This window comes from Drosophila rhopaloa, unplaced genomic scaffold, assembly GCF_018152115.1.
Source record: "Drosophila rhopaloa isolate 14029-0021.01 unplaced genomic scaffold, ASM1815211v1 contig_2, whole genome shotgun sequence".
NCBI classification, from domain to species: domain Eukaryota; kingdom Metazoa; phylum Arthropoda; class Insecta; order Diptera; family Drosophilidae; genus Drosophila; species Drosophila rhopaloa.
Genome location: NW_025335083.1, coordinates 17,270,592 through 17,288,602, shown reverse-complemented (window position 1 = coordinate 17,288,602; position 18,011 = coordinate 17,270,592). Strand labels below are relative to the sequence as shown.

Sequence of the window (18,011 nt, the reverse complement as noted above, 5' to 3'; positions counted from 1 at the left end):
AGCCCTGGATCTCTCGCACTCGATCCGAATTAAAAGCTGGAAGCCCTCTTATCATTGCCTCCGGCTGTGATTAGAGGCTGGCCCAACTGCGTCGTCGACGGGGCAGTAAACAATTGCGACTTGAGCGTTTCGGTAGCGCGGCACAAATAAATCTGTCCCAGGGCCGCCATGTCGGCACTTCTGCGCTCTTTGTGCCTCCACTCGGTGCTCCTGGTCCTGTTCCTCTGCGTGCTGCAAGCCCTGGAGTTGCAACTCCACGAGCAGCAGCTCCAGCAGCAAAGAGACGAGCAGGCGCGTCTGCGCGAGGAACAGCGCCAGCGGGACCTTCAGCGGGAGCACGAGGCTCTCCAGCGGCGCCTCTCCTCCTCGACCACCACTCGCAAGCCCTACGTGATCCCCAACGGATTATCTCTGCCCCGGCGGGGGGAACACCCGGACAAGTGCTACCGGGAAGTGCCGTAAGTGGGTGGGGCCCTAACTCAAAACAATATTTGGGTTCTCCTACACTTTCCTCAAATTAAAAATTATTACAGTACCCGTTTTTATACCCGTTACTCGTAGAGTAAAAGGGTATATTGTATTCGTGCAAAAGTATGTAACAGCTAGAAGGAAGCGTTTCCGACCCTATAAAGTATATATATTCTTGATCAGGGTCACTAGCCGAGTCGATATAGCCATGTCCGTCTGTCCGTCTGTCCGTCTGTCTGTCCGTCTGTCTGTCTGTCTGTCCGTATGAACGCTGAGATCTCGGAAACTATAAAAGCTAGAAGATTGGCATTTTGCATGCAGATTCTAGGAGTTCCTACGCAGCGCAAGTTTGTTTCAAAAAGGTGCCACGCCCCCTTTAACGCCCACAATCGCTTATATACGATTTTAAAAATTTAAATATTTCGGAAAAGTAAAAATGCAGTTTTATTGTGTTTATCAATACCTATCGAAATGTAGAAGTAATTTTTCAAATCGGACCATTCGTTAAAAAGTTATGCGTGATCAAAGTTCCTATCTCAATCTCCCTCGCACTCCCTTTACCTGAGTAACGGGTATCTGATAGTCGGGGCACCCGACTATAGCGTTCTCTCTTGTTTAAATTTAAACACAACATAATGCATTTCATTTTGTTTAAACTATTTTTTTTTATAAATAGTACATATATTTAAACATTTTTTTATGTTTTTTAACCAATATGTTATTAAAAACATCCACATAAGTTCTATAACTTTTTAAAAATGTTGTAACTTTTTACAAAAAGTATTAACTTAACTTTTTGTTGAAATAGAAAGTTTAAAATGGATAATGTTGTGTTAAAAAATAATGAAATATAAAATGTTTTCTTGAAATATATATATTTTTCTCACCTTAGACATCTAAAATATTAAGCAATATGATTTTCCAGGGCCGTGTTCTTCCAGTACGACAAGGAGGTGAAGATTGTAGGCAACAGCACCACCAATCGCTACTTCAACGTTATCGAGGTGTGTTGCAAGGGCTGGCGGCGCTACGAGTACGACTGGAGCCAGTGCGTCCCCGACTGCGGGGATCGGTGCCAGGAGAACGGCTTCTGTTTGGCGGGAGGGATCTGCCAGTGCTTCGAGGACTTCGTGCTCGACTACCGCCACAACTGTGTGCCCACCTGTCCGCTGGGCTGTCCGCATGGCCGGTGCTTCCTCAACGGCACCTGCAAGTGCGACCGGGGCTACGAGCTGGACGGATCCCGCCGCTTCTGCCAACCGCAGTGCAACGCCACCTGCGGCCACAACGAGGTCTGCCTGGAGCCGGGCAAGTGCTCCTGCGCCGAGGGCTATGCCCGGGGATTGCGGGAATCCTCGGCCCTGGGCTGCCAGCCCATCTGCATTCCAGACTGCGGCTACGGCCACTGCGTCGGGCCCAACGACTGCCGTTGCTTCCCCGGATATGAGAAGCGACTGAACAGCAGCTCCTGCGAAGCAATCTGCTACTTGTGAGTCTTCCAATCACCCCACTTACCTATTACACACTAGTACAATATTCTATAATTGAGATAAAAATGCAGTATTATGTGGAACTTAAGAACAATAGACTGCTGCTAAATAAACACTAAAAAGAATGCTCTCAGTATCATGTGGTGCAACCAGGGACCAAAAACAGTCTTAATTAAAATATACAAAGAAGGGAATTAATTATTTTTTTATTGAATTATTTTCTATATATTTTATTTTGTGCAAAAGGTAAATTAATTTGGTTATAAAAATAATAATAAAGATTGATTGTTTTTAGTGTTGTAAAAAGTTCACTATTTTATTAGATACTTAAATCAAATTCGTTTTCTAATATTTATTGTGTTTTTTTCTACAAATAGCATATGAAAGATCAATTTGACAATGGGTACATTATTCATTTGTATTCTTAATTTTAATTATGAAAAAATGTTTAACTAAAGTATTTAATTTTAACAATTTTAAGGCGCTGTCAGAATGGATTCTGTGCGAACCTCACGACGTGCGTGTGTCAGAACGGATATCGCTACGACGCCAACACCACGAGCTGTCTTCCGGATTGCGGGCACACCTGCGACAACGGAGTCTGCATCTCGCCGGGCAACTGCCGCTGCTTCAACGGCTACGTCCGGAATCGGGAGCGGTGCGAGGCGGTCTGCGTCGGGGGCTGCGGCTTCTACGGCAAGTGCATAGCGCCGAATGTGTGCGGATGCGCCGTGGTCCCGAGTCCGGATCAGATCTACCAGCGGTGCCAGCACGGACTGTGCAACTCCATGGGGCGATGCCGCTGCCAGGTGGGCAAGACGCGCTTCATCGACAAGTGCATGTCACCGGACACGGTCACCACATACGCCTCGATGGACACTGTCCGCGTGAACGGATCGCTCATCCAGGAATTCAATCTGCTGCTGGGCAGGCACTTCAATTTCACCACTAACACCCAAATATGGGATCAGCCATGAGATGAGGGCTACAGTTCTCCCTCTAAAACACACTCACTTCTTCAGAGTCACAAAGAAATCACAAATAAATACTCATACATATATACACCATTGCGGTCTTATCAGTGGGCTCTATGCATGTCTTCGGGTTTCATCTCTAGGGTGTTGTATTTTTGGGAGCGACTTTAATTTACTTTGTTTGTTAGACGAACCATTGCTACCCTTTTCACAAAATTTATTGAAATATGAGAAGATTTTGTCATTAATAAGCAAGAATAGAGGGGTGCACACAATTTAGTATTTAAAGTAAATGTTTTCCAATAAAAACAACAAATATTTATCACTTACCTCCGACAAATTGATATACCCCACGAATGCCGGGTACTAAAATAGTATTATCTTCTTAGGAATATAGAACATTTCTTTCTCCGTACACTTTAAAGCCGAGCTTGACACAGACGACAATTTAGTTGTTCCGAGACGTTGGCGAGCATTGCGTTCTCGTTTTATTTCGACCTCACTCTCAGTTGTAGCTTAGCGAAATGCACTTGACATCCACGCTGATTGGCCTTCTTATCATCGGCACGGGACTCGAGCTGCCCACTCCAATCGCAGCCCAGTTCTGGAAGACACCAAATAAGGACAACAACAATCTAAACTGGCGCAATGAGGCGTTGGCCAGAAGACCATCCGGCATCTGCTACAAGACTCTTACGTAGGTAATCCATTCAGATTTACGAATCAACTTCAATATCAAATTCCTTTCAGTGTGGATACCGTGAATCCCAATTCGAGAAGTCGACAGATCTCCTTCTGCTGCAATGACTATGTGAATAAAGGCAACAACCAACTTCTGAAATGTGAGCCCATCTGCAGGGAGGATTGCTCGAATGGCCTGTGCATTACGCCGGGAGATTGCGAGTGTGCTCCTGGATACGAGCGGAGGGACAGGAAGTGCCGAAATGGGTTGAATAGAGATTAATAAATAAATATATTAACGCAAACTAACTTATCTTATTCATTAGCTATCAATTAATAATCTAGTCAAAGTCAATGACAATTTAATGAAAGTAAAAAGGATTGTGTGGTGGTGATCAATGTCTTAGAAGTCGTTATTCTTCTGCTTAAAGATCCAATTAAAGGTGGCTAATATTTTATTGAAATCGTCGTATTTTTTTTAGTATTGGCTAACAAAAAACATCTTAAATAAACTTTCAAAATTTATAAGAGTTTACTAAGCAAACCAAAGTATATTTGACAGTAACAAATATTAAAATGATACAAAATAATGTTGTTTGCTTAACAACAAAATAATAAAATTCGAATTCACAGGCTGTTTATTTACGACAACCTCATATTTAAATTACACAAATATCGGCAGGTTATTTAATTTGTTAAGCTAATTCACATATTCAATTTATAGTTTCTATGTTTTGCAGAGTATTAGAGTATTACAAAAATTGTATATTTATGTCGAAATCTCATGATTACTTTCAATAAGGCACTTTTTATTTGTATTTTAGAAAGCTTAATAGATTGGTTGATCGTCACTAACATGTTCTGCGACTTTGGTGCTCAGCACTCCTCAACTCCTCAGTTCTCGCGAGTACCTGAAGTCATCGTTATACGCCATAGTTTTCTTGGAAATACCCAAAGGCAATGAATTTTGTTTACGAGCCGCAAATTATAGAAGTGATCAGTTAGCGCTGCCTGATAGCTGCTAAGAGCAAACCTTCGCTCTGTTTGCCCCATCGATAGGTCCCGGTTCCAATGGCGAGGTGCTGATTAGGAGGGGGGCAGGAGGTCGCCGGAGGCGATTTGCGATTGGCGACTGAAAGACCGGCAGCTTCGCTTTGGGAGACGATTAGTCGAAGTGCAACTACAGCCGCCAGCGGACGTGGACGTGGGCGCACCATCAATCTCCATTCGTAATCCGTAATCAAGTGACATCACCATGAGGTCATCGTCGTGCCAGCTGCTGTGCCTGGCTGTTCTAATGGCCATCTGCTCCCTGGGCCAGGGACAATTCAAGACGTCTGGCATCAAGACGCGCCAGCCGCCATCGGGAAACCTGCAGCTTTCCGGAAATAGTAGTGAGTTTGGGTGGAGCAACTACAACCAAACGAACTATGCCTGGAACAGCAGTCAAAACCGGAGTAACTACGGCTGGAGCAGTCAAAATCATATGGGCCAGGGATCCGGTGGATTTGTGGCCGCCGAGACATACCAACCGGCCACCCTTCCCCCGCTCTATGGACACTATGTGCAGGCGGTGACTCCGCCGGTTCATCGTGCACCCCAAATCCTCGATGAAACGGCCCTGTTCATCAACAAAACCCGATCTGGCATGGCCAGCGGCGTCTGCTTCAAGGAAGTTCCGTAAGTCTGGGGGAAATCCAAAAAAAGTCCTAATCGGTAAGAAAATATTTATATTTCCACTTCAAGTTATCGTCCAATTCGGAAATCATTCGAAAACAAGGCAAGCAATTAAAATAGTGAACTAACGACCTCAACTTCCTCCACTGGCCTGATAACTGAATGCGACTTGATTTCACTAGTATATGTATACCAAGCTAATAATGTGGGTAGAGTTAATATGCAGCGAGCAGAAAGTTTGAAGATAAGCGTTAAGCTAATAATGTTGAAGATTGGGCATTTGAATTTATTTTAAAATCGTAAACCCTTCAAGTCAAGATATTACTAAGAAAAGCAAACTATATAAAACAATGTTATCGTTTAGTTTGGAACAATATAAAAATAATTGGTCTTTTATGCTGAAATTAACATCTTAGTGAAAGAGAAATTAATGAGAAAATGTACCTTTAGCTTGATTTTTCATATTCATGAGATGCCTACCAATTTAGTAATAATAACATTTTGAATAAATGGTTGTATTTGGAGAGGACAGGAAATTCCGTTTGAAATAGTATTTGCTAGCAATATTGAGTGTTTGTGGACTATAAATAATTAGATTAAATTACCGAAATTAACATTACAGTGAAATAAGGGATTCGGACTTTTACGAAATTCTCCTTAATTTCGATTGTAATACAACAATATACTAATGATATTATTTATTTGTAAGCACAAACAATATTTGGGGTTTTCAAAAAATGACCTCAACATAAATGATTAATTGAAAATTGTTTTTACATTTTGTTTACATTATACAAAATTCCAGAACCGCTTCCCTTGTGCGCAATTCCGGGGATAAGTTCGTGGGCAATGGCACCACCCCGGACATGAGTCGCATCGAGGTCTGCTGCGAGGGCTACGAACGCAATCCGCACATTTACCGCCGCTGCGAGCCCATCTGCGCGGACGACTGCCCCAATGGAATCTGCACGGCGCCCAACACCTGTGTCTGCATCCCTGGCCATGTACGCACCTTCGAGGGCAAGTGCATCTCCACCTGCCCCCTGGGCTGTGGCAACGGGGTGTGCGACGAGAACAACGCGTGCAAGTGCCGCGAAGGCTACTCCCTGGAGCCCGTGAGTGGCAAGTACTGCCAGCCGGACTGCAAACCCGGCTGCTCCTTCGGCCGCTGCGTGGCGCCCAACAAGTGCGCCTGCCTCGAAGGATACCGCCCGGCCGCCGACGGATCCTGCGAACCAGTCTGCGACAGCTGCGAGAATGGACGGTGCACGGCCCCAGGACACTGCACCTGCAACGAGGGCTACCTCAAGCTCCAAGGACGCTGTGAGCCCATCTGCTCCACGTGAGTACAAAAGCCTTCTTCCAATTAAAGTAATATTTTGAATAAGTAAAGTCTTGGACACTCCAAGATTATTTAAAAACCTTATTTCAATAAAGTTTTAAACGCAAGATCTTTATTTATTATTATTACATTACTTATACTAATACTCAGCTTATAAATGTTAATAATTTTGTAATAGACAATACGACTGGCAATAAAAACTGTTGCTTTAGTCAGAAAGTTCTTTAAATTTTAGACAAAAATACTTACAAATTGATTTACTTGCTAAAAACGATGGGTAATTGTATGCTTTTAAGTTGTTATAAATTGACTTTCTCTTTGAATGTCACTCCATCAGTATCTTAAATTATCTCAGATTCATAATTTTTAAAATAATTTTTGACTGGTTTAAAATAACAATTTTTTGATAAGTGACACTTCAATAATATAATGTAAAATGGTCATTTAAATCTATGTCATGTCAAATCTTAATATTGAGGTGTATTGCTGTTTTGGTAACTTTGTTTATTGGTACTTGTCCTTTGAGAAATCGGCTCTTAGCCCTTAGAAATGATTATGTTTAGTATAACCTGATTTAATGCTTATCCTTTCCCCAACTTCAGACCCTGCAAGAACGGACGCTGTATTAGTCCGGACACCTGTGAGTGCACCTCCGGATTCGAGTGGGACCGGAAGAAGTCGGAGTGCCTGCCGAAGTGCGACCTGCCCTGCCTCAATGGCGTCTGCGTGGGCAACAACCAGTGCGAGTGCAAGACGGGATACGTGAAGGACGACCACCAGGGGAACATCTGCCAGCCCCACTGCTCCCAGGGATGCCCCAACGGATTCTGCAGTGCCCCCAACTTCTGCATCTGCAGGCCGGGATTCATCAAGAGCGGCATTAAGGGACGCCAGACGTGCCAGGCCGTCTAAGTGGGACTTCCAATCTTTATTGTTTCTTCTTAGTTGAAATTAAATAGACGTCCGATCAGGGCATTGAACTCGTAGGCTAGCTGGCTATTGAAGTGCTTTCTCTTCTCGCTGGTGTAGAGTTGCTCGGTGAAGTGGTTTGGCTTCCAACAGCGATCGATGGTGTGGGTTTCCCCCGCCGGACAATTACAATGGCCCACATCGTCGCATCTTCCATTCAGGCAATGCTGCTCACCCTGGCCACAGCCGCAGATTTCGGGACTCAGACAGTGACCGTATTTGCCGCAGGATCTGGAGAGCAGAAAGTCATGAAAGTGGGAAGCTTTGGTCCTCTCACACAGACCTCTCACACTTGGGCCGACATCCGGTGCCGTGGGCCTCGTATCCTCCAAAGCAGCGACAAACTCCGGGTGCAATGCACACTCCATTCCCTTGGCCACAATTGTCGACGCACTGCGGCAAACAGCTGGTGGTGTTCAGGTCGTAGCGATATCCCTCTCGGCAGTGGCACTTGTATATCGACTCGCAGAATCCATTCTCGCAATTTCTGAATTTAAATTGAACAAGAAAGGAAAGCTAACTTCGGGCGGAGCCGAAGTTGAAATACCCTTGCAGAATATTCTGCAAATTATATTCTCCAAAATTATTCATATGATGCATTTTTAATACTCATAAAAAATCCCACCTTCCTAACTTTAAAAACACCAAAGTTATTTCATTTCCGATCAATCAGTTATATGGCAGCTATAGGATATAGTCGGCCGATCCTTATGAAATTTAATATGTCGAATTGATTGGGCAAAAATAAAACCCATAGAAAATCCCAACTTCCTAACTTTACAAACACCAAAGTTATGGCATTTCCGATCAATCAGTTATATGGCAGCTATAAGATATAGTCGGCCGATCCTTATGAAATTTGGTAGGTCGGATTGATTGGCCAAATATAAAACCCATAGAAAATCCAAACTTCCTAACTTTACAAACACCAAAGTTATTGCATTTCCGATCAATCAGTTATATGGCAGCTATAGGATATAGTCGGCCGATCCTTATGAAATTTGGTAGGTCGGATTGATTAGCCAAATATAAAACACATAGAAAATCCCAGCTTCCTAACTTTACAAACAGCAGAGTTATGGCATTTCCGATCGTTCAGTTATATGGCAGCTATAGGATATAGTCGGCCGATCCCGGCCGTTCCGACTTATATACTGCGTGCAAAAGAAAGAAGGGTGTGTGCAAAGTTTCAACTCGATAGCTTTAAAACTGAGAGACTAGTTTGCGTAGAAACAGACAGACGGACAGACGGACAGACGGACAGACGGACATGGCTATATCAACTCAGGAGGTGATCCTGATCAAGAATATATATACTTTATAGGGTCGGAGATGCCTCCTTCACTGCGTTGCACACTTTTGACCAAAATTATAATACCCTCTGCAAGGGTATAAAAATAATTTGTATTTTTAAGTAGTTTTGGTAGACTATTAACACTCTAAATCATTAGACAGAAGTGAGCTTGATAAACCGACTCCTTAACAAGACTATTGTGGCCAATCCTTTTCTGTTATTAAGTGCTTACAAGCCAAGGGCTCAAAATAATCTTGTTTCTACTTGAAAGTACTTGTAGAAATATTAAAAAATTCCAGAAAACTCACAGGTAGCACTCCGCCTCACAGACATTCCGGTTAGGACGCTTTATGAATCCGGCGAAGCACTCGCACTGGTTGGGCGCCACGCACTTGCCGAATCCGCAGTCCGGAGCGCAGACGGGCTGACATCCCAGGTCAGGGGTTCGTCGGTAGCCGGGGGAGCAGTCGCACTGACCCGTGGCCACACACTCCTCGTGGGTGCCACATGTCTGCGAGCATTGTGGTCGGCAGAACTGGCGGGTATCCTGATCCAGGACGAAGCCAGGGTGACAAGCACAAGTGCCGTTCAAGTAGCACCTTCCGTTCTGACACGCAATCGGACAGGTGTGGATGCAGGCCCCATGCTCGTTGCGAACAAACTCCTCGAAGCACTCACAGTTTCCCGGACTGCGGCAAAAGCCATTGCGGCAGTTGTCCGGGGAAGTTTCCGAGCAATCCGGCACACAATCGCCGGAATACTGATCTCGACGGTAGCCGGCACAACAAATCTCTATGCGATGAAAGAAAATGGTGGATCCATTACCGCGCTCCACGGAATCCTTCTCGGTTTGGAAAAACACAGTGCTGTAATCAGTCAATCGGTAAAGGGTTTCCCCGTACTCGAATTATCTATTAAATGCAATCTATTCACAGACAAAACTAGCAAAGGTGGGAAAAAGGGTCTACATATTTTAAAAAGTAAAACTCTTTGTGTATTGTTTTACTTTTTAACATGTTTTCAGCCTGTTGTTGCACCTTTAACGTCCAAATTTAAACCATAATATCATCTGTGAACTCTTATAATAAATTTATCATCTTTGATTTATATATAATATATTAATAAGTAGATTTCTGTTTGGTTTTATAATATTTTATAGTACTCACGGCACCTCGCGATGGCAGAGATGTTGCTGGCGTTCGCGGGTCAGACTTAGTGACTCAAACTCGCCCGGATTCTGTATGTCCCCGAAGAGCTCCGTAGAGGTGGCCTCAATCAGGGCAGGAAAGGCCACCAGCGTCAGCAGAGCGGTAAACACGGCCGACGGTCCACTAAAGTGCATGCCGTCTTATTGTTCTGAGCTTCGCAGTTGGGGAGCGAATGAACGAGCTGCCATGGGATTTCGATGTACAAGTAGGGCCTTATCAGCATCGGCTCTCGTTGTCGGAAAACGATCCACAAAAACAAACAGAGCAAACAAACAGAGAAAGGCACAATTTAAGCTACAATAATTTTGCCACAGTCAACACACAACACTTCAATTTGAATAATTTATAAATAGAGAATTCCGTCATTGATTGCGGATCTTAAAGGCAATAAAAATGTACCAAATGTAAACCAAAATAAATATATTAATTAACGTTTTTACTCCACCGGCGAAGTATTCCCACTCCAATTCTTATCGGTTATGGTTCCCATGTGGGTGGTTTAAATAAATATGGTGGTGTCGAACAGAAATCAGCAACCAGTTCTCATTTTGCACGCAGTGTATCAACACGTTCTTTTTAACTTTGAAGTTGAAAAAGAAATAATGAATTACTTAAAACTAATTTCACATATTAAGACAATTTGTGTGATTATCATAATCATAGTGACTCAGATAAATGCAAACGCCATTATATCAAAAGACTTTTCTTTAAAGGACAAAGCCACAAACGACCTTTCCAAAACAAATTTAACAACATTAGAAATGGATAAGCCAACAATAAATCCTTTGGCAACTGAAGAAAAAAAAGAAAATCTGGGAACAACGGATATAATCGTATTAATTGGACTAGGCCTAGGTATTATTGCCTTTGCTATTTACGTACGCTACTTATCAAAAAATTATGACTCGTACAACATATAAATATGATTTTAAAACTATATATATCCATAATCGGTGGTATCACAGAAATATCTTTCTAACAAAAAAACAATCCAAAATGTAATCACAGAAAACTCAGCAATTTCGACTAAACAAAATTTCAGATAAAAATCGGATATTTTATTGGCACCCTAATAGTTAACAAAATATTATTATTGGTCCTGAAAATTTAATTTGTATTACCTGCTCATCCAAACCAGTAAAATAACAATAAGCTAAACAATTTTTTATATGTACATATATTATTTAAACGGTCAAAAATATTTTAAGTATAACTATGTTGGAAAAATTATCTGACTTAAAAAAGTTATCCTTAAAAAAGAAACAGAAGAGAAAGAATATTTGAAATATTTAAGGAAATGTTAAATTCAATCGAATATATTTAAAAAGATTTGTACAATTCGTAAAATTTACCAAAAGGGTTTGTAATATCTACAGGAAAAACGAAAGTTTCGGTAATGCATTAAAGTATATTATTCTTGTAAAGACTGTTGGCATAATATTTCGGCGCATCCTTACAGGTGGGCAATTCTTTTGGCTGTGATTTGGGCAGGAACCTGCAAAAAGTTGGCGTTCTGTGGCGGAATTATCAAGTGGGTGACGTGGTGAGGTCGCTGATGGGAATGATGATTCCCGCTGGCGAACTGCTCATTTTCTGCCATCACTTGTGTCCTGGCCGGCAAAAATGCGGAGGCAGTTGTGGAGTGCTGGACGTGCTGGTGGTTCCTTGGGTGGTGCTGATTATGGTGGTGCTGCTGGTGGTAGCGAATCTCGTCGTACAGATGCGAATCCAGGCTGCCCTTTCGCGACTTTGGCGAGACCACCGAATACAGGGACTCCTTCCTAGCATAGGCATAGGGCGGTGTTTTAATCGACGAGTTATTGCTGGGCGTGTCATACAATTCTGGTGCTGTGGAAGGAATTAGGATTAAAAAGAATTTATTAAAAATTTCGATTACCTTTTAAATTTTGTTTCAAGTTGGTTAGGACACAAATTTTATGATTTGTGGATATTCAAAACTTAAATAATGAAAATTAAAATACACTATATCCCCGAATTTTATGAAAACGTGTAGATAGCTATTTTAAGGTCGGCAGAGACACTTACATACCCTCGTTCGAGTGGGGCGTAACTGCAAAGACCACTGGCGGTTGGGGCAGTGGTTCGTGGAAGTTCTTGCCCAGAGCAGCGGCCTCGGTAAGCACCACCTCCGGATTTGCAGGCAGTGTGGTCACAGTCCCGTTGGCATTGTATACGGCTGAATGTTTATGGTGATATCTCCGATAAATGTAGAGTGAGCCCACCGCGATTGCGATCAGCAGGAGCAGCATAATACTGACTAGGGTGGTGACCAAACCGGACTGATGATCCGACGCCGCCTGGCTTGAGTTGGAGCCGCCTCCCACGAATCCGGCCAGATGTTCCTGCGGCGAGGTGATCCCATTGGTTATGACATGGATGACCTCCGGAGTGGGAACACCAGCGGCTGCCGCCGAGTGAAGATTCTCGAGCAGTTCACTGCCCGACTGGTGGACAATGATCTTGGGCGAGTGCTGGGCATTATCGTGGGTAACTGGTTGCTTGATCACTATGACCTCCGGCATGGGAAGAGGAGTGGTTGGGCGTGGAATTATCCCCATTTTCTCCAGTGTAGAGTTAACAGTCTCCACGATGACGTGGCTCACATTCAGCTCTAGCGGATGATCCTGCAGGATGCAGACTCCCGTTTGTGGATGGCAAGGCTTCTCATCGCAATCGCAGGCCTTGCGACACATGATGCCGTGGGTTCCCTGGGGACATGACTGTTCGCAGCTGCACGGGAATAAAATGCCTTTATTAATATAGAATAAACTATTTAAATCATAAGCCAAATTAATATATCTTTGAACAATTATTTATACAATATTGTTAGTTATGAACTCGAAAAAAACTTACAATTGGCCAGTCCAACCGGCTATGCAGTGGCACAGACCCGATTTGTTATCGCAGGCTGCTCCATTTTGGCACTGGCACAGATTCTTGCAGTCCAGTCCCCAGCGATCGTGATCGCAGCCTTAAAAATAACCAATTAACCACTGAACTATACAGATATTCCCATATACTCACGCTGTGTGCAATGTTTGCCAATATATCCCTCCTCGCAACTGCAAATTTCGGGCATTACGCAACTGCCACGCCCACAACCGCCCCGGCAAATGGGCTTGCAAGTGGCCTGGCTATCCGAAAGATTTCCCTCGTAGCCTTGACAACAAAAGCGAACTTTTCGCGTCTTGTTTAATTTCTGAAACATTTAAAGTCAATTAACTTCAATACCCACTAGGTCTTCAGCAGGCTTATCTCAAATTCTATAAAAGAAAAAAAGTGTTCCACAATACTGCAAACTTGTTATTGGCATTCTATTTGTTCATATAAATAGTCAAGATTGAATACATTTTCTTAAATTTGCTTATGTGGTTGTGAACTTAGAAATAATAATAATAAAAAACAAAATTGAAACAAATCTTAAATTGAATAATAATAATTAAAGTACTACAAAGTTGTATTTGTGAGTTAACTTATAGATATTATATTTTATGACACATACAAAACCGTCACAAAAAGATCATAATAATTTGAATGTTTTATTTAAATAGTGTAATAACAATGAGCTTTCAAGAGACTATAGTCTAAGCAAAGCCAAAAAGTATGCCGCATTAAAGTTCACATTCATGTGGATTGCTTGGAAATCTCAGAAATACCAGAAAATCTCTTTGATCTGCTACGCTGAAGAGGGCATCATCGCAAGAGTTCATTAATTGGATAAACTTGTGAAGAGCCCTCCATCAACCCAGTCAACGCCTCAGTGTCACTTTGCCCCTGTGGGCAGTGGACTTCGGCCCAGCTCTCGACAGTTACAAAATTGAGATGGAGATTATTGTAAGTCGTCGAGCAAAGGGCACAGACCCGCCCCCAGAAGTACACGCATTGCCCGCGAATACCCCTTGAGTTGCCAATTTAATTGGATAACTGAATTCCGGGCGAGCTTCTCACACTCATTCCGGTTCCAGATTTAGTCCCCGTCCATTTCCCGACTCACGCATTGTTCGCAGCCTGATGGATTCGTATCTGTGTATCTGTATCTGTAGCTGCCAGCATATGTGTCCCCCACAGATGAATAAGGCGGAAATTTTAATATAAACAGTGAAATTCGATTCGAGTTTGGTCTTCTGATTCATTGTGTCTGCATAATTACGGGTGGCTTTTCAAATGTTTGTCATAAATAGTAATTGAATACAAGTTGAGCAATTTTTGTACATGTGCCACACCACTAACCACATGGTTAACTCTAGCCCCACCAACTTCTAACCACCCTGTACATCAATCAGCTGCAATGACATTTTTTTTCTTCGGAAAACTATTGAAAATCTTTCGGCACTTTGTGGCTCAAGTTACTGTCAGTCGAGAGATCAGATTGGTTTTTCCCCTTAAACGCAAACTTCTTTATGCGTTCATGTTGATGTTAATTAATTAAATTAAATTGCCGAATTAGTGGCTACATTTTCAGACCAAAAGCCTAGAGTTGGCCAAGCAGGCGTTGACCAAAATCGCCAGGAATGCAAGCGGCAGGGTTAGAAAATAGTTGCCGCAAGCGGTGAAATATGCTTTTGGGGTGCAGACCATTAAGGTGATTCTCCGCGAACACCTTCGCGCAAGGCAGAAAACCTCAAGAGCTCCAATTAAAATAATTATGAAATTAATTCGAGACAAGCAGCGAGCGATCTCGACTCGCACAAATCATTAGACACGATACCGAGAAAAAATAAACTAAGCCAAAACTGGCTGCCTCTTGTCATGGCGATGGCGATGGCGACGCTTGCAACTCGGCTTAGTGATGCAATCGAAAGTGTGTCAACAGCTTTGGCATCAAGTCGCCGCGCACAAGTGGAGCTCTTAATGCCGCCGATCGGTCCTCCGATCCTCCGGTCCCGGCCATAAGTGCTGGATTTTCCGCTTTTCATTTGCACTTTCCATCACTGACACCATGACATAATTATTTTGCCTACCCCAAGCCAACCAAAAAAAAAAAGTGGCAAAATAAATAAATGAATAGAAAAAACCAGCCGAGCCTGATTAGGCCCCTCGGATCAGGCAACTGCAACCGGATTCTGGCCAAGCTTGGTCAACACTTGGCCGCCGCCGTTGTTTTCCACGCTTTGTCCACTGCACAGCTCAAAATGGCCAAGCGGTGGGTATTGTGGACTTAATAGTATGCTTGTGTGCCCCTAACAATTGCCTAAAATTAATAAATATTTATTGACACTAATGGTGAATCAGTTATCATCATTTATCACAGTAGCATTTAAAAAGTTGTGATGTAAGTGTACTCGTTGTGGTATCTAACTAATGAAGGATTATTAAAATAAAGATGACTGATTGGTAGACGGATAGAAAATGTGTATAGACTTTGGCTTATATTGACTCTTATTGATCCTCTAAAAAACTGTTAAATTTCACAAGTTTTTCAAAATCGTATTTTGTAATATTGGGATTATTTTACAATAAATTATTTACGCCAAAAAAAATGTATATCCTTCGGAAATTATATAAAAATAATGACATATTTGTTTTATTCGAGTTGTTTATTATTATTACTTTTGGATAATTAAAAAGCAATATTAGTTATGAAAAATGCGTATACCCCGCATGTGCCCAGTAGTTCAAGAAGTTTAACAGCCAAGGACACGCTGGCACTTGGGATGCTTTGGAGTCAAACCGGTCGTTTGCATCCCAGCCAAGTGAAGTGCATCAGCACATCACAGCTGCCACCAAGTTGCACTCGACTCGGCTTCCGTTCTCCATAGGAGAAGGACAGGAAACCCCGCTGAGATTGGCCAGAATTGCGCAACCCATCTGATTGCGGACAGAACCCATATAGCGAGCGAAATATATATATATGAGAAACCCAATCAAAGTCGGCCATCGAATCGGGGCAATTTATGGATATCGTGGTGAGCGGTTTCCTGGTTGGGCAAATCGAAATCAGGTTTGTGGCGCAGGCTCCCCAAGATGGTGGAAAAAGTGGCCACGGCGAAGGTGTTGCCACTGGCTGGGATGACGATGACGCAAGAGATGCCCGCAAAGGCAGAGCCGGCAGTGGAACACCTGCGACCATTTGGATATTTGCTCCGGAGGCAGTGCAACTCACCTGGACCTTCATCACCTCGCGCATTTCCGTCTTGTATGTGGCGCACCTCGGCGGGATCTCCATGCACCAACTGGAGGTACGGACCCGCACCGGTTGCATCTCCGGCACCTGGACGTGCTCCACGTAGGGCTCCTCGCGGATGCAAATGTTCCCCGGGCCCTGGATCGAGGGCAGGGCCACGGCCCCAGCTTCGACATCTTTCAGGTTTGTGTTGATCTTGAGGCTGCTATTTTGGCCATACCCCAGTGGTATTATAATTGCAAGGATCAGGAGCAGTTCCACAAAAATCTTTTCTTGTGTCATATTAGTCGTTATATTTCAGCTAAGTTTTAAATCAGGCGTTTCAAACAGTTCACTTCATTATCCCACGATTAACAAAGTATATTTTGTTAGTAATCCTCTCTTTTCAGAAAATGGATTTTGGTATCAGCTTTATTAAATTAGTATTTAATCATTTTTTTGGAATATTCCCAAAAGGAAAACTTTTTCCTATGTTTTATTTAAATTGTTGTTGAATTAAGCTTAAGTTTTTCTTCAGTTCTATAAACTTAAAATCCCTCTGATAATCGTTATAAGTTAACAGATCACTTTTATTTTTTTTATTAAGATATCTAATTATAGGCTTAAAACATTGCACTATATTATAACTGATCCAAAGGAGGATCTCCGTTTACAATTATTTAGGCTAGCCGCTCTATATGCGCCGCGTGTACGTTTGGATCGCGAGTCTCGTGAAAACTGTTTCCCCGTTGGCGGTGATTCTGTTTACTCACCCGAATGTTCCTTCTCGAAATAAAGTAAACTACGAAAGCAGCAACAAAATACAGTAGTCATTGCAAATTGTCGTCGAGCCAATAAAGGCCATTCGGGGTGGCGGGGTGGAGGGGTGCTTGAGATCGGAGAGCGGAAGTACGCACTGCACACCCGATTCTACAAAGCGAAAGTGAAATGTAAAGCACCCCGTTAAACGCACAGCGAAGTCTCCACTGCAAGTGAATGAAAGTCAACTCCCCAAAGCGAATTTCCCTCGTCCCAACCCCACCAATACCCACTAATCCCCTCCAGTCCCCCGATCATGACGAGGGCGATGATTGCATCTAATTGAAATGTTGATCATGTCCTTAACATGCGACTGTCATTGCGGGGCAAAAACCCGACTCTGGCTGTTGTTTTCGTTGTCACTTTTGTTTTGATTTGCCTTGCGCTTTTCTTCAGCATATGGAGTTGATCCTAAACTGGGGATTTAATGGCATAACAGAAGTATGGGAGAATTAAACAGAATTAATTGGGGGCATTATAACGTGATTGAATAGTTTAGATTGATGGAATACATTTATAACTAGTTCAAACGCATGCAACTTAACTTAACTAATATTAAATATTTTCAGAGCGGAACTTCCAAGATTGCCTTATAACGTAAGATATTAATAAATTGTAAGCATCCTTAAACAAACATATGAGGTATTCAAAAGTAAAAACGTTAAAATTGAGCAGTTTAATATCCCAATTTAATTATAAATGTTTTACTACTTGAATTCGCTATAAAAATTGCAATAGCCATTCACAGCTGAAAAATTTAATTTATAACCAATTTTTGCAAAAAGTGAAAAATACGAAAATCGGTCAGAAAGTAATATCTTATCAGATCATCATGGAAATTATGTATTAAGTCGTAAGCTGCTAAAAACAGTCATTATTTTGGATTTGGTTGTTTTTTCCGGTAAGATAAAACTAAAAAGCACTTATACATTCTTTTTATGGTGTTTATTTAGCCAAATTTTCCT

General features: G+C 42.4%; 5 protein-coding genes across 7 annotated transcripts; 3 read left to right on the top strand and 2 right to left on the bottom strand.

The window, feature by feature from the left end:
- Positions 1 to 96: 96 nt before the first annotated feature.
- LOC108051859 (von Willebrand factor D and EGF domain-containing protein) lies at positions 97 to 3,020 on the top strand. The gene is made up of 3 exons (XM_017134121.2): positions 97 to 458; positions 1,394 to 1,957; positions 2,440 to 3,020. The coding sequence occupies exons 1-3, from the start codon at positions 169 to 171 to the stop codon at positions 2,933 to 2,935; spliced, it is 1,350 nt and encodes a 449-aa protein (XP_016989610.2). The 5' UTR covers positions 97 to 168; the 3' UTR covers positions 2,936 to 3,020.
- Positions 3,021 to 3,368: 348 nt separating this feature from the next.
- LOC108051867 (platelet endothelial aggregation receptor 1) lies at positions 3,369 to 3,922 on the top strand. The gene is made up of 2 exons (XM_017134127.2): positions 3,369 to 3,629; positions 3,683 to 3,922. Exons 1-2 carry the CDS (start codon positions 3,457 to 3,459, stop codon positions 3,894 to 3,896), a joined length of 387 nt encoding a protein of 128 aa, XP_016989616.2. The 5' UTR covers positions 3,369 to 3,456; the 3' UTR covers positions 3,897 to 3,922.
- An 851-nt stretch (positions 3,923 to 4,773) lies between these two features.
- LOC108051860 (fibrillin-2) lies at positions 4,774 to 7,618 on the top strand. Its single transcript, XM_044460462.1, has 3 exons — positions 4,774 to 5,293; positions 6,096 to 6,632; positions 7,235 to 7,618. Exons 1-3 carry the CDS (start codon positions 4,869 to 4,871, stop codon positions 7,542 to 7,544), a joined length of 1,272 nt encoding a protein of 423 aa, XP_044316397.1. The 5' UTR covers positions 4,774 to 4,868; the 3' UTR covers positions 7,545 to 7,618.
- Positions 7,542 to 10,299, bottom strand: LOC108051861 (wnt inhibitory factor 1). Of its 2 annotated transcripts, none has more exons than XM_044460463.1 (4): positions 10,062 to 10,299; positions 9,204 to 9,761; positions 7,885 to 8,088; positions 7,542 to 7,832 (listed from the first exon to the last, which is right to left on the bottom strand). In XM_044460463.1, exons 1-4 carry the CDS (start codon positions 10,235 to 10,237, stop codon positions 7,574 to 7,576), a joined length of 1,197 nt encoding a protein of 398 aa, XP_044316398.1. In that variant the 5' UTR covers positions 10,238 to 10,299; the 3' UTR covers positions 7,542 to 7,573. The 2 variants fall into 2 exon arrangements, with proteins under 2 accessions (XP_044316398.1, XP_044316399.1); XM_044460464.1 differs by having other exon boundaries at positions 7,687 to 7,832; positions 7,892 to 8,088.
- Positions 10,300 to 11,495: 1,196 nt separating this feature from the next.
- Positions 11,496 to 16,650, bottom strand: LOC108051850. 2 transcript variants are annotated; one of them, XM_044459960.1, is made up of 5 exons: positions 16,228 to 16,650; positions 13,149 to 13,323; positions 12,978 to 13,095; positions 12,154 to 12,854; positions 11,496 to 11,954 (listed from the first exon to the last, which is right to left on the bottom strand). In XM_044459960.1, exons 1-5 carry the CDS (start codon positions 16,528 to 16,530, stop codon positions 11,557 to 11,559), a joined length of 1,695 nt encoding a protein of 564 aa, XP_044315895.1. In that variant the 5' UTR covers positions 16,531 to 16,650; the 3' UTR covers positions 11,496 to 11,556. The 2 variants fall into 2 exon arrangements, with proteins under 2 accessions (XP_044315895.1, XP_044315896.1); XM_044459961.1 differs by having other exon boundaries at positions 11,496 to 11,951.
- Positions 16,651 to 18,011: the final 1,361 nt, after the last annotated feature.

Bases quoted from the DNA above. Each gene is read 5' to 3' on its own strand.
- LOC108051859 (XM_017134121.2), top strand. From the start codon at position 169: ATGTCGGCACTTCTGCGCTCTTTGTGCCTCCACTCGGTGCTCCTGGTC. The intron at 459-1,393 runs GTAAGTGGGTGG...ATGATTTTCCAG, and splicing joins AAGTGCTACCGGGAAGTGCC to GGCCGTGTTCTTCCAGTACG. The intron at 1,958-2,439 runs GTGAGTCTTCCA...AACAATTTTAAG, and splicing joins TGCGAAGCAATCTGCTACTT to GCGCTGTCAGAATGGATTCT.
- LOC108051867 (XM_017134127.2), top strand. From the start codon at position 3,457: ATGCACTTGACATCCACGCTGATTGGCCTTCTTATCATCGGCACGGGA. The intron at 3,630-3,682 runs GTAGGTAATCCA...AATTCCTTTCAG, and splicing joins ATCTGCTACAAGACTCTTAC to TGTGGATACCGTGAATCCCA.
- LOC108051860 (XM_044460462.1), top strand. From the start codon at position 4,869: ATGAGGTCATCGTCGTGCCAGCTGCTGTGCCTGGCTGTTCTAATGGCC. The intron at 5,294-6,095 runs GTAAGTCTGGGG...ACAAAATTCCAG, and splicing joins GTCTGCTTCAAGGAAGTTCC to AACCGCTTCCCTTGTGCGCA. The intron at 6,633-7,234 runs GTGAGTACAAAA...CCCCAACTTCAG, and splicing joins TGTGAGCCCATCTGCTCCAC to ACCCTGCAAGAACGGACGCT.
- LOC108051861 (XM_044460463.1), bottom strand. From the start codon at position 10,237: ATGCACTTTAGTGGACCGTCGGCCGTGTTTACCGCTCTGCTGACGCTG. The intron at 9,762-10,061 runs GTGAGTACTATA...GACTGATTACAG, and splicing joins CTCTGCCATCGCGAGGTGCC to CACTGTGTTTTTCCAAACCG. The intron at 8,089-9,203 runs GTGAGTTTTCTG...ATTTAAATTCAG, and splicing joins TGTGAGGCGGAGTGCTACCT to AAATTGCGAGAATGGATTCT.
- LOC108051850 (XM_044459960.1), bottom strand. From the start codon at position 16,530: ATGACACAAGAAAAGATTTTTGTGGAACTGCTCCTGATCCTTGCAATT. The intron at 13,324-16,227 runs GTGAGTTGCACT...TAAATGTTTCAG, and splicing joins GCGAGGTGATGAAGGTCCAG to AAATTAAACAAGACGCGAAA. The intron at 13,096-13,148 runs GTGAGTATATGG...GTTATTTTTAAG, and splicing joins TGGCAAACATTGCACACAGC to GCTGCGATCACGATCGCTGG.